A 15,705-nucleotide genomic window follows, 5' to 3' on the forward strand; every position below is an offset into this window, starting at 1 on the left:
CTGGGATGTGAGAAAACCGGCTTCATGTCCCACCGCACAGCGGGGCTGGCGGGCCAGGTTCCTCAGGCTGAGATTCCAGTGGGGCCGCAACCCAGGCCTGTGGATGGTCCTCGGGAGGCCATCCCCAGCCCCCTAGCCTGGCCCTTCAGTCGTAAGGTTCAGGAAAGGCGTGGAGAGCCCTCCCGTCCCACCTGTTTCCTCACAAGTCTCTGGCTGGCTGAGATCTGTCTCCCAACAGCCACTTCGATTGACCCCATGGCATCCTCCAGGAGGCAGTTCTCTCAACACCGACCCCGGGAGGCCCAAGTATTTGCCAAGTGAGTCATCCGCATGCTGCCTTGGGGATTCTATACTCAAAAAGCTAGTGTAATAATTGCCTTTCGATGAGCTCATTTTTTAAACTCTAAAACCCTGGGTGGCGCAGCGGTTTGGCGCCTGCCTTTGGCCCAGGGCGCGATCCTGGAGACCCGGGATCGAATCCCACGTCGGGCTCCCGGTGCATGGAGCCTGCTTCTCCCTCTGCCTATGTCTCTGCCTCTCTCTCTCTCTGTGACTATCATAAATAAATAAAAATAAAAATTTATAAAAAAAAAAATCTCTAAAAGAATCGACACGCAAGTTAAGGACGGTTTTGCCTTCAAATTCATTATGACAAATAGATACCCAGTAAGTTGGGAGTGCTTACTCAAAAGCCCATAAATCCAGGCCACGGCCTTGTGCACCATCCTCAGGGGCTGTTGGCCTGACACTTCCATAGGGACTCAGGTCATCCTCCAAAGCTTTGGGGAGTCCCCTGTACATCCCCTCTGGGGTTGGTGCTTTTGAAGGGCTTTTCCACACTGACACTCAGGAGAATCTGGTCCCTCTGGTCCTGGGTTTCACTTCCCCAACCTCTCAACCCCTGGTTGCAGGGGGAAGGTTCTCCAGCCTTGGTTTAAATGGAGAGGAATTCAGCCCCTGTTCTGAAACCTGAACTGGACAGGATTTTCACGTCACTGGACAGTTCTTGGATTTTTTTTTTAAGACTTTATTCATGAGACACAGAGAGAGGCAGAGACACAGGCAGAGGGAGAAGCAGGCTCCACGCAGGAAGGGATCACACCCTGAGTAGAAGGCAGACGCCCAACCCCTGAGCCACCCAGGCGTCTCAGTTCTTGGGTCTTTTTCTAGTAGAAATGTCAAGAGGGTTCTGAGGTTGGGGATTTGGCCCCTGGGGGAGAGCCTGCTGTTGTGGAACCTGGAGCCTCACTGGGGTTGGTGGGATTTGTCTCTCATGCCTCATTTGTCCCAAGGCTGGGGTGACACTGCATGCCATCTCCCCTGTCAGGTGGGACAGACCTTGCAGGTCAGCTGGGGAAGCCAGTTGCTGGGGCCCCACCCTGGCCCTGGGGGACACCCCCCCTCCCACCTTCACTACAGATGCCAATCTCCCTCCCAGTCCCCGGCTCTCTGATCTCCATCCAGCCCATCTCAGGGTGTGTGGAACCAGGGCTCCTGAGAGGCCACCTTCCACTTTTCCCCATCGACCCGGGTGTGCATGGGGGGATAGGAGGGTTTCAGGGTACAGTTGCTAGGACTCGGGGTACCTCTCCACTCACAACCTCAGTACCATATGGAGTGTGAAGGTGGCTCATTGCATCTGCACGTGTTACTTTCACGCACACATGGGCCTGGACACCTCTGTGTGCCCATGTATGGAGATGAGCCCTGCTCTGAAGTGACCACCGCACAGGGAGGAGGACTAGAGGCGGACAAGCCTGTCAAGGTGACAGAGCCCACCCAGGATCCCCGGGGGGGGATGCCTGCAATGGCACCTGTTGTAGCCCATCACCCACTCAGCACACTGCAAAGACTCGTCAGGCCGAAGGAACTCAGCAGCTGCTCCCTTCCTGGCGGCAGGGCTCTTGCTCCCTGGATCCCACATGAGGCAAGGAGACACACACAGCTGGCTGCACCCAAACTAAAAAGACTGTTTATTAACCACCCCTCATTTCCCACACAGGAGAGGTCAGAGAAGCCTGGGCCCTGAGGTAGAGCAGGGACCCATATTGGGAGTGGACAGCATGGCATCCAAACCTGCAGGCAGAGAAATGTCAGTCAGACATGCATAGCAGGCCGAGCCACCCACTCCCACTCGGCACCTGAGCCAGAAATTTCATCTCCTCCCAGAAGGGTAGCCAGTGAGGAAGCATACCTGCTGGGGGTGGGGCACAAAGGCCGCTCAGATCCAGCTGCACCCCTGCAGTGTATGATGGGCAGGCCACACCCCCGGCGCTGACCTCTGGCAGGAGATCAAGGCACCTGGACTGGCTGTGAATATCAAGCAAACACCCTGAGCACAAGACCAGGGACTATTCGGAGCCTGTTACCCCTAAGAGACCTGTGATGGGACCTGAATCTGGATCTGCCACTACCCACCCCCCCAAACGGTGGGCTGCGGGGCCTCTGTGATGGGACTCTGGCAGCAGCCTGATCTTCCCAGGGTCCTGGTCGAATCCCAAGTCTCAAAGGCAGTCAATGAACCTTTCTGGAATTCAATCACCTGACTTAGGAGACGAAGGTCAGACCAAGTTGGTGGTTCTTAACTTCTTCTCTGGTGGGGGTGGGGTGGGCTCATGGGAATGAACAGAAGTGAAGACAGGCCTCTCCAGCACGTGTACCGCGGCAGATCGCAGACACAGCCACGCAGTGATGACCAGGCCACCTGTCCTGTCGGCGTTCTTCTGGCTCTGGCACCTGGCTCAGGTGAGGGCAGACTGTACATCCTGTGCTGGGCAGGGACCCAGAGCAGAGCCTGCCGGGAGAGGCGCCAGTCAGACAAGAGATGAGACTGATCTATTCCGTCCCACGACCGACAAGGTGGCCCCCCAATTTCAAGGATGCTGGTGAGACATAAGAGGCTCTGATTAGAGAGAGGAACAGCTGATGCTTCTCCACAGGAGCAGCCAGAGCGTGGCACCTCCTGCCAGTCCCAGTGCCCACAGGGTGACACATGGGAGCCAGAGGACACTTGGCATGTGTGGTGGGCCACGAGGTATAGGAGAGCTGGACCCCTAGCATCAGAGGGCAGGCAGGCCAGCTCTGTATTACCTCCTCCATCCTGCGGCTGCATGCCACACGAACGTCCTCAGAAAGATGGGCCAATGGGCAGCACTGGCGGCTCAGCGGTTTAGCGCTGCCTTCAGCCAGGATGTGATCCTGGAGTTCTGGGATTGAGTCCTGAGTCGGTCTCCCTGCATGGTGCCTGCTTCTCACTCTGTGTCTCCGCCTCTCTCTGTGTCTCTCATAAATAAATAAAACCGGAAGGAAAGGAAGGAAGGGAAGGAAGGAAGGAAGGAAAGAAAAGAAAGGAAAAGGAGGAAGGAAAGAGAAAGAGAAAGAAAAGAAAAGAAAAAAGAAAAAGATGAGCCAAGGTGCAGCCAACTCCCAGTGTGCTCAGTGTCTGCACCTGGACAGAAGACACAGCAGACCCCAAGTCTACGGGAAGCCTTGGCCTCGGAGAGTTGGTGTGGCCTGGCCAGCCACCCAAAGGAGCCCAAGGCTCTGCTGCCCTGCCATGACCCTCCACCCACGTCAAGATCCCACTCCTCCCTCCTGCTCAGGCATGGGGAAGGGAACAGACGCGATGCCTGGAGGGGGTTTCTGGCTGGGCGACCCTGCTCGTGTGCAACCGAGACCACCTCCTGGTGGTCAAAGATCTGAACCTCGCGGGGAACTAAGGTTTACGAGTCAAGCAAGCCGGCTGGTCCCGAAGCCTCCCTGCAGCAGCGCGGGCGCGGAACCTCACCTCTGGCTCTGCGGGGCCAGCCTTGCCCCTCGCTCCTTCTACGCGGTATTTGCCGAGGGCGGCCCCACTCCTCCTGAGCTTCATTTTTAGCGTGCGTGGGGCTGTGGAGGGTCAGGAAACAGCGTGAGCAGGGAGCCGGGCACCCAGCAAACGGCCCAGTCCCGAGCGCCTGTTCAGGCGGGGGGCTCCGCAACCTGCACGGTCCCCGACCGTCGCCGCTTGACCAGCCTCGTGGGACCACACGTGGCCCAGGTCAGCGCGGCAGCCGGAGGAGGCGGCAGCCTGTCTGAAATTTCTATAACCTCGCTCTGGATGGAGCAGGGCAAGGCCTCAAACCGTCTCAGGATGCTGTGGCAAGCGGTGCAGGAATGCACAGGGTCACCGCAGACCCCAGCACGCTGGACGCTTGCCGGGCCCCGAGGGCCGCCGAGCGGGGCGCCCCCGCACCCCGACGCCCAGCAGCAGCGCGCCCCGCCGCGGCCTCTCCCCGCAGTCCTCCTCGCACGCAGGCCGCGCTCCGCTCGCACTCCGCAGCCGCAGGCCGAGCCCCTCGGGCGGGCTCCGGGACGGCCGGGCGCCGCCACTACCCCGCGCTCGGCCCTCGGAGGCTCGGGAGCGGGGGGGTCAGTCCGCGCCGCGCTCCGACGAGCCGCGACCCCATCGCCTCGAGCGCTCGGCCCGCACGGCGGCCGCTGCTCACCGGGCCTCAGCCGGTGCGGCGGGGCACCGCCTGGAACCCCGACGGCCTCGGATGGCCTCGGATGCCGGCGCCCCGGAGTCGCCAGAGACACACGACTCCCGCGCTCCTCCTCCCGCCGCGCGTCGCGTCCTCACGCAGCCCACCGGAAGCCGGGTGCGGTGACGTCACAGGGCGCAGGCGGAAGTTCCGCCCCGGCCGCGGGCCCGGTCCTTCCGGTTCACGTCTGGGCGCCCACCGCGGCCCGGCGAGCGCGCAGCTAGGCCCGGTCCGGCGCCCCGCCCGCGGACGCCGAGCAGCCGTTCAGCGCGGTGCCCGCGATGCGCATCCGTTTCTGCCTTGATCCTTGTCCATAGAAATGTTTTCTTTATTCCCTGCCTCTGCGGAGCGGCCGTCTGGGCGGAGGGCGGTGGGGTTTTACTTCCATCCCCGCTCTGGACGCACGGAGCTGCCAAGGCTGCGCGGCTGGAAGCCGGCGGGGGGCGGGGGCCCCGGGGGCACAGCGGAGCGAGGAGCTCCGACTTAGGTACTTGCTAGCCGTTTTGTTCTCACGAGGGAGCTAGTTGATGGGCATCAGGGACCGGAATGAAAACACTGAATTCTTCTCAGCCTTGGGAATGGGGAAAACATTCACTTAACAAAATAAAGAACAGGGCAGCCCGGGTGGCTCAGCAGTCTAGCGCCGACTTCAGCCCAGGGCCTGATCCTGGAGACCCGGGATCGAGTCCCACGTCAGGCTCCCTACATGGAGCCTGCTTCTCCCTCTGCGTATGTCTCTGCCTCTCTCTGTGTCTCTCATGAATAAATAATAAATAAAATCTTAAAAAAATAAAGAACAAACCGCACCAGTTAGTTGGAATCTAGCCAACATGTGGGTCGGAGAAAACTACCTCCGAGCAGGCCAGTTGATAAATCTCCAGTGTTCAGGGCGTTCTGGAAAACTCGAGTCTAGTGGGAAGGCATCTGTATGAGACCGTGTCTAGGAACCATCAGTGCCCTCCTGTCTCAGCCTGGTCAGGTGTGTGTCATTTGTCTCACTAGAACTTCTTGGATACAAAGAGGAAGCCCATGCAGTCCCTAAAGGACCTTATAGTTTAGTAGAGGGAATGTCTGAGCATGGTTGACTCTAGCATCAGGAGATGCAGAGAAAGCACTCTCAGGCTGGAGGAGGGAAAAGTTGCATCTGAAGATTTAGTGGAAGAGGTGCTACTTCAACTGGGTGAAAGAGCCCAACAGCCAGATCCACCAGGGACAAACCAGGTATCCCTAAATTTGGTTTATTAACCTGCTTCAAAGAGAGAACCCTAGAGACAGCTGTGCTGCGTCTCATTGCAAGAGTAGAAAGGAAGTTTTGGAAGGTTTGGGATTGCATTGAGTAATTACTTATCATATTCTTTTAAAAAAAGATTTTATTTATTCATGAAACATACAGACATAGGCAGAGGGAGAAGCAGGCTTCCCGTGGGAAGGCCGATGTAGGACTCGATCCCAGGATCCCGGGATCATGACCTGAACAGAAGGCAGATGCTCAACCACTGAGCGACCCAGGCGTCCCTATTTTTTAAAAAAATTATTTAACTGACACAGAGAGAACAAGATTGCAAGCCGGGGAGCGAGAGGCAAAGGGAGCCCCATGCAGGGCTTGATTCCAGGACCCTCAGATCATGACCTGGGCTGAAACCAAGAGTTGGACGCTTCACTGACTAAACACCCCCCCAGGCCTTTCCGGTCATTTTGTTCATGAGATGGGGCCACAGGGTGGGCTCGGAAGGTTACTGGTAAGAGGAAGGAGGCCCTCTGGACACTTTGCAACTGAGGTGTGACCTTGGGAGGAATATTGTGTTCTCTGAGCACGGCAGCTGCCTCATCCTGTGGGTTATGAGAAACTGCATAAACACGTGGCCAGCGGCCAGACCATTCATAGACCTCACCAGCTGACCTGGTGCAGCCTGCTCAGAAATGAGGCCCTCCTCTGCAGAAGACCCCCCACCCCCACCCCGCCCTGGAAGCTGGCTGCTAGAAGTCATACTTGGGGGAATTCAGACTGCTGTCTCTAGTGACAACCCAGGAAGCCACACGATACCACATAACAATCCAGATAAGCCAGAGAGCCAGGACTTGGTCAGCACCTGACATCTTACCTAATTTTTGTTCCCAGTTCCAACTCAGGACCAACCAGAGAAAACCAAACACATGGCATGCCCCACGTCCACTTAGAGCACCTCCTGCTCCTTAGGCCCCCGGCCCCTGCAGGGCAGCTCTGAGTCCCCATCTTTCAGCCATGAAGTTCTCCCCCTCCCCACCTGCCTTTGGGCCTCTACCAAACCAAGGGATGCAGTGACTCCCTCATTATAGCAGGCTCTGGACAAATAGCCTTGCTTGTTCTCATTTGTTTGGTCCTCCTTATTTCCCCCAAATTATGGGGTGGAAAGAGCTTCTTGGTTGGTGAACACGTTGGAGGTGCTGGTAGAGTGGTGCCCCCAGAGAGACATGGGGACTCCGTGTGCCTGTCCCTACACCTCGCCGTAGGCATCTCTCCCATCTGAATGTTTACCAGTTTTCTTTATCGTGTCCTTTAAAGAAAAAAAAAAAGAATTTATTTATGTGACAGGGAAAGTCAGAGAGGATGGGGGAAGGGCAGAGAGAGAGGGAGAAGCAGACTCTCTGTTAAGCAGGGAGCTCAGACGATGTGGGATGACGCAGGGCTCAATCCAAGAACCCTGAGGACCCTAGGGCCCTGGCCCACTCACTGAGACAGCCCCTATCATGTCCTTTTATAATAAACTGGTAAGCAGTAAGTGAACTGTTTTCCTGAGTTCTGTGAGCCACTCTAGCAAGTTAACTGAGCTCAAGAGAGGCTTGTGGGAGCCCAGATTAATAGCCAATTAGCACAGGTAACAGCCTGGACTGCTGTTGGCATCTGTGTGGGCAGTCTTATGGGACTGAGTCCTCAACCCCTGGGATCTGATGCCATGTCTGGGTAGATGCTGCCAAGTGAGTTAAAGTGTGGGACATTCTGCTGGAATCACAGAACTTCTTGGTGTGGGGAAAACCCTTGGACGTCTGATGTCAGCAGTGTTGAGAGAGTGCCAGCCATGTAAGAGCAAAGGAGGCACAGGAGGAGAGTGGGTTTTTCCTGACACACAGGCTAAGGGGAGTTTGAGGAGTGTTCTCTGCTGCAAAATATGTGAAGGTACATGAGTGGGAGACTAATTGCTAGGTCCACTGCCTTGTTTGTGTTTGGGGATGTGGCTGCTAAATTAGTGCAGGAGATAGAGTGAGGGACACCCAGGTGGCTCAGTAGTTGAGCATATGCCTTCTAGCTCAGGGCGTGACCCCGGGTCCTGGGATCGAGTCCCATGTCGTGCTCCCTGCATGGAGCCTGCTTCTCCCTCTGCCTGTGTCTCTGCCTCTCCCTCTCTGTGTCTCTCATGAATAAATGAATAAAATCTTAAAAAAAAAAAAAAGGTAGAGTGAAAGATGTTTTCACCCACCTCCGCTCTATGTGCCAAAGGACCTGGAATATGCCTGGGGTTGCTATACAAACAAGTGTTAAGTATAGCAGAGCAACAAAGGGTTGGCTGGTTAAAGCAAGGAGAGGTCTGAAGAACACGAGGATTCTAAATACAAGATGCAGCTACTACTCTGAGGGCTGAGATGAAGCTCCCAGAAAAGAGACCCCTTCCCCCCAGGGCTGAGAGCCTAGCGACAGCTCCGCACATGCTGGAGAAGCACCCGCAGGACTCGCTGGGAGTCCTTGTAGAGCCTAGGGAAAGCTGGTCACGGAGGGTTGCTAAGTTCCCTCGGAGGCAGGTGCTCCAAGGCCCCGGAGCTGTGAGAAGCTGCCCCTGTGGCGGGGAGGCCGCAGAGGCTGCAGGTGCCTGCCTAGGAGCTCCCTGGAGGCCTTGCCTCCCACACCGCCTCCCAGTGCTTCCTGCTGCACAGCTCTGCAGCGCTGGGCCATCCGGGGACAGAGGAGGCGCAGAGGGCCTGGCTCCAGTGCAGGGTCCATCGGGGACGGGGGAGGCTCAGAGGGTCCGGCTCTAGCGCGCAGGGCAGGAAAGGAGCACGAGCGGAGCTGGAAGGGATGCACGGACAGCTGGCAGAGGTCACCACTTAACACAAGTGTCAGTTCACTCTCTAGGGGCGCTGCAAGGGGCTCACTGGCAGCTCGTGGCGGGACGCGGCCGACCCCAGCCTGCGGAGGGGCGGACGTTGACACAGCCTGGTAGCTAGTGGCCGGTTGCGCTTTGTCCCGACGGGGGCCAGGAGTTGCGTCCTACCGCACCCCACCTTCCTGAGGGCTTAAGCAACACGGGTGCTGAAGCGCAGGAAGGCTTAAAGGGGCGTCACTGGGGCCCTGAAGGTACCCGGCGAATTGAGAAAGAGAAAGGAAGTAGCTTCGCCCCGCCCCCTTCCTACCAGCCCCGCCCACCAGAGTCCAAGCCCCGCCCCCTCCCCGGCCAGCCCCGCCCCCTCCCCTCCCCGGCTCCGCCGGCCCCGCCGGCCCCTTCCCCACAGGCCCCGCCCCCACCTTGCTGCCGGCCCCGCCCTTCCCTCCCTGCTAGCCACACCCCTTCACGCAGGCCCCCCGCCTCCCAGCCCCTCCCCACCAGCCACGCAAGCCTCACCTTCCTGCGAGCCCCTCCCTCCCCACAGGCCACGCCCCTCACCTACTGAATAGCTCCTCCCCCTCATCGTGGCCCCGCCCCTGTTTCCCGTCGGCCCGAGGCGGCGGGGGGGGGGGGCCCTTCCCGAGCGCGAGGCACGCCGGGAAGTGGCTGCCCTAAAGATGGCGGCAGAATTGAAAAGTTGAAGCGGTTCCTGGAGCCCTGAGAGGCAGGGGACGGGCAGAGGACGGGCTGGGGCGGGGCTGGCGCTCTCCCGCCCTCCCTGAAGGGGTGGGGCGGGGTAGGGGCGCGACAGGCGCGCTCCCGCGGCCGAGGGGGCGGGCCCAGGCGGGCGCGTCCCCGGGGGCCCCGAGGGCGGGGGCGGGGCCGGGGGCGGGGCGTCGCCTCGGCCCGGAAGTGCGGGGTGCGGGGTGCGGGGCGCGGACGTCCCCTGGCGGCCGCGGCGGGAGACTGCGGCCGCGCGGGCTGGAGGCGCAGGAGCGGCGGCGACGGCGGCCGCGGGGCCGGGCGAGCATGTAGCGGCCGCGGGCGGCGCGGGGCTCCCGGGGCGGGCCGGGCCGGGCCGCGGGAGCCGCTCGCGGCGACATGGAGGAGGAGGGCAAGAAGGGCAAGAAGGTGAGCGGCAGCGGCAGCGTGCTCCCCGGGCCGGGCCGGGCTGGACCCCAGGGCGGGGCGGGGGGGCCGAGGCTGGACCGGGAGGCGCCGCCGCCGCCGGTCGGGGGGAGGTCGGGGGACAGCGGGGCCGGCAGGCTGGGGCCCCCGGCGGACCTCGCGCGCTGGGCCCGGGCGGCGGGGGTCGGTGTCCGCGGATGCGCCGGGAGGCGAGTCCCTGGACAATGGGGCTAGGTGGTCCTCCGCCCGGCCCGCCCCGCGGGGAGGAAGGAGCCACGCCTTTCCGCCCCTTCCGGTCAGCGCGTCCCCCAAACCCGGGCTGTGCACATGGCCCTGCCCGCGGGCTCCGCCGGGCCGGGGAAGGGGCGCGCGCGCGGGCGGGCCCCGGGGGCTCTCCAGGGCCGGGGTCTCCGCTGCCCAAGGGACCTCTGCGTCCTGATTCCGAAGAAGGGAGAAGCTGTGCTTAGGGACAGCTGCTCGCGGCTCGCTCAGCGTTTGCAGGGTCACTCCATTTGGAGCTTGGATTTCGGACACAGTTTAAGGGGCTCCTTAGTTTGTGTCCTTTTACAAATGTGGCTTTAACTGTAGGCTGGAGTAGTTGATAAACTCATTTTCAGGAGACTAATAGCGGAGAGGCCATTAAGAAAAAAACCAGATTTCAATGAAATTTCTCCTTTCTCAGGTAGAGGATTTCTCATCTGCTGGATTTCGTTAATGTGCACTTCGGGTGCACGAGTTTCAGACTTTGGGAGGTCCTCTGCTCTCCCCAGTCTGCACAGCCGGCTGGAGGCAGCTGTGCCCATCCTCTGACTCCGCACCTTGTTTCACATGATGCACCATTTTTGGAAGGCTGTGCTTGAAATCCGGTGTGGCCAGGTGGTCCTGGGGGATCGTGTGGCGCGCTCTCTCTCTCTCTCTCTCTCTCTCTCTCTCCTTGCTGTGTCGTGAATGTGTGTCTCATTCAAGTACGGTACCAGTTGCAGTTCCTAAGTCTGGAAAACAGCCCGAGCAAGTGATTCATTCTGCCAGCGCTAGACTGCAGGGGGGTGCTGCCCACCACAAAGGGGGAGAGCTGAGCTTAATGTTTCTGCCACAGCTGGGAGAAGGCTCCACATTGCATCTTCCCCTGTTATACAGCAGGCAGGTGGACCAGGGCCCCCACCGGAGATGGCCTGACCCCAGCACTCCTGGCTGCCAGTGGTGCTCATGTCCCAAGCAGATCTTGGGGCTTGGCCTGGAAGCATCTTCCACACTCGGGCCAGAAGGTGCTGGCTACAGAGGCTCACCTCCTTAGAATGGATGCTAAACTGTCAGTGATGGGGGAGCAGGGGATAGGTACACTGACTTCTTTCTAGAACCTTCTACAAGGTTTGGTAGGAAAAGTAGAATATTCCACAATGTTGAGAGAGACAAAGAATCCGTGAGATATTCCTGAGCTTTTAAAATAGAAGTGAGAAGCCAGTAAAAATCAAGAATTTTAGGGATGCTTGGGTGGCCCAGTGGTTAATTGTCTGCTTTAGCTCAGGTTGTGACCCCAGGGTCCCAGGATCAAGTCCTGCATCAGGCTCCCTGCAGGAAACATGCTTTTCCCTTAGCCTGTGTCTGTCTCTCTCTGTGTCTCTCAAGAATAAATAAATAGCTCAGTGGTTTAGCGCCGCCTGCAGCCCAGGGCGTGATCCTGGAGACCCTGGATCGAGTCCCACGTCGGGCTCTCTGTATGATGCCTGCTTCTTCCTCTACCTGTGTCTCTGCCTCTCTCTCTGTCTCTATGAATAAATAAATAAAATCTTAAAAAAAATAAATAAAAATCTTTAAAAAAATAAGAAACAAAACAACTCAACAATTTCAGAGTTAGGAGCAGTGTTAACATTCAGGCTGGAGAAGGTTGATGCTGAATTTCTTTTTTTTTTTTTTTTTTTGATGATGAATTTCATTGTGTCTGTTGGAGAAGATAATCACTGGTTACATAGTTGCCTAAGCCAGGAGCTCTGTGTTTTCTCTGTGGTCTGCCCCTGCCCTAGCTCATGTTCCCATAGGCAGGCCAGCCAGACAGCTCTGGGACGTGAATTCCTATCCAGGCCACGACTTAGCACACTTTCCCTGCTGCTTCTGGCCAGAACCTTCCTGCTCTGCTCCTCGTGCAGTGAGGTCACCTCCACTCATGAAATTTGGTGCTTACGTTGTTCTCATTATGGTCACATAACCAGATTAGTCTATTTTAAAAGTTACACACAAATTCAAGCTAAAACAGTGGAAGTAAGGACCTAATAGTTTTATGAAAGTACAGTTCAGCCATTTAAATTCCTTCTTCAGGGGCGTCTGGGGGGGGCTCTCGGTGAAGCATGTGTCTTTAGCTCAGGTCATGATTTCAGGGCCCTGGGGTTGAGCCCCATGTCAGGCTTCCTCCCTGCTCAATGGGGAGTCTGTTTCTGCCTCTCTGCCCCACCCTCCAGCTCGAGCTCTCTTTGTCAAATAGATAAATAATTATAATTTATTTATTTATTTATTTACTTATGAGAGACCTAGAGAGGCAGAGACACAGGCAGAGGGAGAAGCAGGCTCCATGCAGGGAGCCTGACGTGGGACTCAATCCTGGAGACCCGGGGTCAATTTGGGCTGAATGCAGGTGCTAAATGGCTGAGCCACCCAGGGATCCCAAATAAATAAAATATTTAAAAAAAGTTCTTTCCAGTGAGCTCCCTCAGAATTACAGATTTTTTTTTTTTTAAGATTTTATTTATTTGAGAGAGAGAACACACAGGTGGGCAGAGGGAGAGGGAGAAGCAGACCCCCTGCTGACCGGGGGAGCTTGATGTGGGGCTCCATCCCAGGACCTCGAGATCATGACCCAGGCCAAAGGCAGCTGCTCAACCAACTGGGCCACCCAAGTGCCCCGAAAATTGCAGATTAAACCTTTATTTTGTATTTTGATTTTGACTTTTTTTAAAGTAGGCTCTAGGCTCATCATGGAGCTTGAACTCATGACCCTGAGATCAAGAGTCACATGCTGTACTGACCGAGGGAGCCAGCCGCCCCCAGATTTATACTTTATAAATGTGGATTGGTAGGCGTTTTCATGTCTTCAGACACTTGTCCTGGTTTCTTGTCAAGCAGTTATTCAGGCTTCTTCTAATGCCTCAGGACAGGAGTCTGTGAACTGCCAGAAAATAAGTAGGACAGAGTGGATTTCATATAAGGTGGCCCCAGGTACAGTTCTGTCCGTTCATTTTTCTCTTTCTTTCAATGGGGAAGACGGGAGAGGGAGAGAGAATTTTAAGCAGATTCCACACCCAGTGGGGAGCCCGGCCTGGGGCTCGATATGACCCTGAGATCAGCACCTGAGCCAAAATCAGGAGTTGGACGCTCAACCGACTGAGCCTCTGAGGTGTCCCCAGCCCTGTCTTGTCTTAGGCTACCCTGGCACATATGATGAGGGCGACTGGAACCCTTGTAATGTGTCATGGAAAATCCTGGCTGATGGGGACGCTGGAGGAGCTGGTCAGGAAATGAGCAGGTCCTCGTTCATCTGTGGGATGCGTATGTGGACCAGGATATCCACTGGCTGCTAGTGGCGTGGGGCCTGGGGAGCAGGACTGACTGCTGGGGCACACATCCTGCACACATGTCCTCACGGTGGCTGGTATCTTTCAGATCATGAGTCCTGATTTGGGGTTTGGAGAATAAGGTTGCCTCTTTATGAAACGGATCCAAGTTTCATGAGTTTTGACACTGTTCTGTCAGGTTGTAATTCTTTTTTGTGACAAATGTAGGTGTACACGTAAGTTGGATCGAATGCTTGATTGGACAAAGGCCTTAGCCTGTGGGAGGTCACCACCGGGCCTCTACTCTCTTGGGTCCCTGCTTTTGCTACGGCGGGTCAAACCATCAGTGGCCAAGCTTTCAACCTGAATAGTTGAATATTTTTTACACTGGGTTACTTTGTTTGCATTTCATAAAAGGAAAGAAAGAAAGAAAAAGAAAGGTTATAAGGTACCCCAGAAATGTAGGGCTGGATGTTAAATGATAGCAAGGAGTTATTATTTTTTTTTAAGATTTTAAAAATATTTATTTATTTATTTATGATAGAGACGGAGAGAGAGAGAGAGGCAGAGGGAGAAGCTGGCTCCGTGCCGGGAGCCCGATGTGGGACTCGATCCCGGGACTCCAGGATCACGCCCTGGGCCAAAGGCAGGCGCCAAACTGCTGAGCCACCCAGGGATCCCCTAGCAAGGAGTTATTAATTTTGTTGATATAATGTTTCTATCATGTGATCCAGGTCTGATTGATAGACATGTGTACTGAGCTATTTATAGGTAAGATAATGTGAGTCCTAAGATTTGCTTTATTCAGACTGGAAGCAGAACAGAGAGGAGATAGCCCAATGCGCTGGAGGTGCATGTTCCTCATCCGTTATTCTGTTTACTTTTTGGAATTTTGGAGTTTTCATATAAAAAGTGGGGAGAAAGCAGTCCCCCACATTATGGGTCCTGGGTCCTCAGCTCCTGTAGCTGCTGGATTGCCCCTCAGGTGGTGTCTGTGAGGCACTGGTGCTTGGCTGGACCAGTGCCTTTATACCTTTGCATGTCCAGTTGTCAGCCTTCCACACCAGCGTGCATGTGTCTGTTTGTGTGTGAGTGTGTGTGTGTGCGTATGTGGCTAAAATGAAAATCTAAAGAAATGGTACTTTTCTTTTTTTCTTTTTTTAAAGATTTTATTTATTCATGAGAGACACAAAGAGAGAGGGAGGCAAGAGACACAGGGAGAAGGAGAAGCAGGCTCCATGCAGGGAGCCCGATGTGGGACTCCATCTGGGGTCTCCAGGATCACGCCCTGGGCCAAAGGCAGACGCTCAACCGGTGACCCACCCAGGCGTCCCAGAAATGGTACTTTATATAAAGCAACACAATCTGATTTTTTTTTCTCTGTTCCTTTTTGTTTCTCTCATTAAAAACTGCCAGTCATGACGTGTCGCAGCCATCACATGGGGTTCACGAAGGGACTTTGGGGTCTGTGCCTTGTTTTATCTTTCTGCTGGAATAGGTTTCACAGTGACTCTTGGGTGACCATGTGGCACCCCCGAGCTGGAAGGTGGGCGGTGGGGGGGGGCAGGAGGTGCCTGGTGGAGGCAGTAGGTCCAGCGGCCAGTGGACAAGTTCAGTGAGGCCAGCAGTCACGAGGCTCATTCCTCTCCGATTTGGAGAGTTCCCATTCACATAGTACCTTGTATTTATTAGTTTTCGACCTAAGGAACCATAGAGTCCCTGCCACCTTCAGATCCAGTGACTCGCCGGCCATTGTGAGACCCAGAGAGCATACCCGAACCTCATGATACTTCTCCGTTCCTGCTCGAGCATCGTTTGGAGAGGAATACATTTCTTTCAGCGATGGTACCACAAGGAGGCTGCTCTGAAACGAGAGGGGCTGTCAGCCTTGCGCCTATGAGGTCGGGGACAAGTGCCTTCTGTACTGAGGGGCTTGGTGACTATGGTCACTGTTGCTGTCCTGTTTGTTCCTTTCTGTCAGCAGCACTAGCCTGGCTCGTCACCGCTCTCTGGTGAGAGTGACCAGCCACCCTCTAAGGACCAATGTGACAGCATGAAATCCTCCTGTTGGTTTACCCGATCGCCTAAGACAGGCTTTGTGCAGTGAGAAGCACGGCTCAGGCTGCTGCATCCGGTCTGGAGAGCAGGTGCCCACATGGCGTGGGAGAAGGGGGCACCCTGGGTATCAGCTCACCCCACATGGGGACCATGTATGTGATGTTCAGCAGCAGGTGGGGTGCAGGATGGGGCCCCCGAGGTTCTGGGAGGCCCTGGGCCCAGGCTGGGGGGAGGGGGTCGGCCCTTTGTGCCGCAGAAGCCGCTGGTGGTTGCCTCTCTCTCCAGTGACTGTTCCCTGGTGCTGACTGTGTGCCAGGACCAGATGCTGGGGACACAGATGAGCTCTGTGGCCACTGAGCCAGAAGTGGGGCTTCAGAG

General features: G+C 56.4%; 1 protein-coding gene, 1 long non-coding RNA gene and 1 other non-coding gene across 6 annotated transcripts in view; 1 reads left to right on the plus strand and 2 right to left on the minus strand.

The window, feature by feature from the left end:
* Positions 1 to 1,950: 1,950 nt before the first annotated feature.
* Positions 1,951 to 4,633, minus strand: LOC140605138 (uncharacterized). 2 transcript variants are annotated; one of them, XR_012007872.1, is made up of 6 exons: positions 4,488 to 4,633; positions 3,788 to 3,888; positions 3,091 to 3,274; positions 2,543 to 2,794; positions 2,195 to 2,310; positions 1,951 to 2,076 (listed from the first exon to the last, which is right to left on the minus strand). It is a non-coding gene; the product is annotated as an uncharacterized lncRNA (long non-coding RNA). The 2 variants fall into 2 exon arrangements; XR_012007873.1 differs by having other exon boundaries at positions 3,091 to 3,280.
* On the minus strand, positions 4,068 to 4,199 carry LOC140605583 (small nucleolar RNA SNORA9). The gene has a single exon (XR_012008222.1). It is a non-coding gene; the product is annotated as a small nucleolar RNA SNORA9 (small nucleolar RNA).
* A 4,579-nt stretch (positions 4,634 to 9,212) lies between the features above and the next one.
* Positions 9,213 to 15,705, plus strand: part of CCM2 (CCM2 scaffold protein) — a 45,381-nt gene continuing 38,888 nt past the window's right edge. Inside the window, exon 1 of one of the 3 annotated variants that reach the window (XM_072777225.1) lies at positions 9,213 to 9,323. Coding sequence is in view for 2 of the 3 variants with exons in the window: in XM_072777220.1 (XP_072633321.1) it covers positions 9,701 to 9,730 (30 nt within the window). In the remaining variant the exon portion in view is untranslated. Of the gene's footprint in view, positions 9,324 to 9,582; positions 9,731 to 15,705 lie in introns of those variants that run through there. The other 2 variants (XM_072777220.1, XM_072777224.1) reach the window with 2 other exon arrangements.

Source organism: Canis lupus, chromosome 15 (genome assembly GCF_048164855.1).
Source record: "Canis lupus baileyi chromosome 15, mCanLup2.hap1, whole genome shotgun sequence".
NCBI classification, from domain to species: Eukaryota; Metazoa; Chordata; class Mammalia; order Carnivora; family Canidae; genus Canis; species Canis lupus.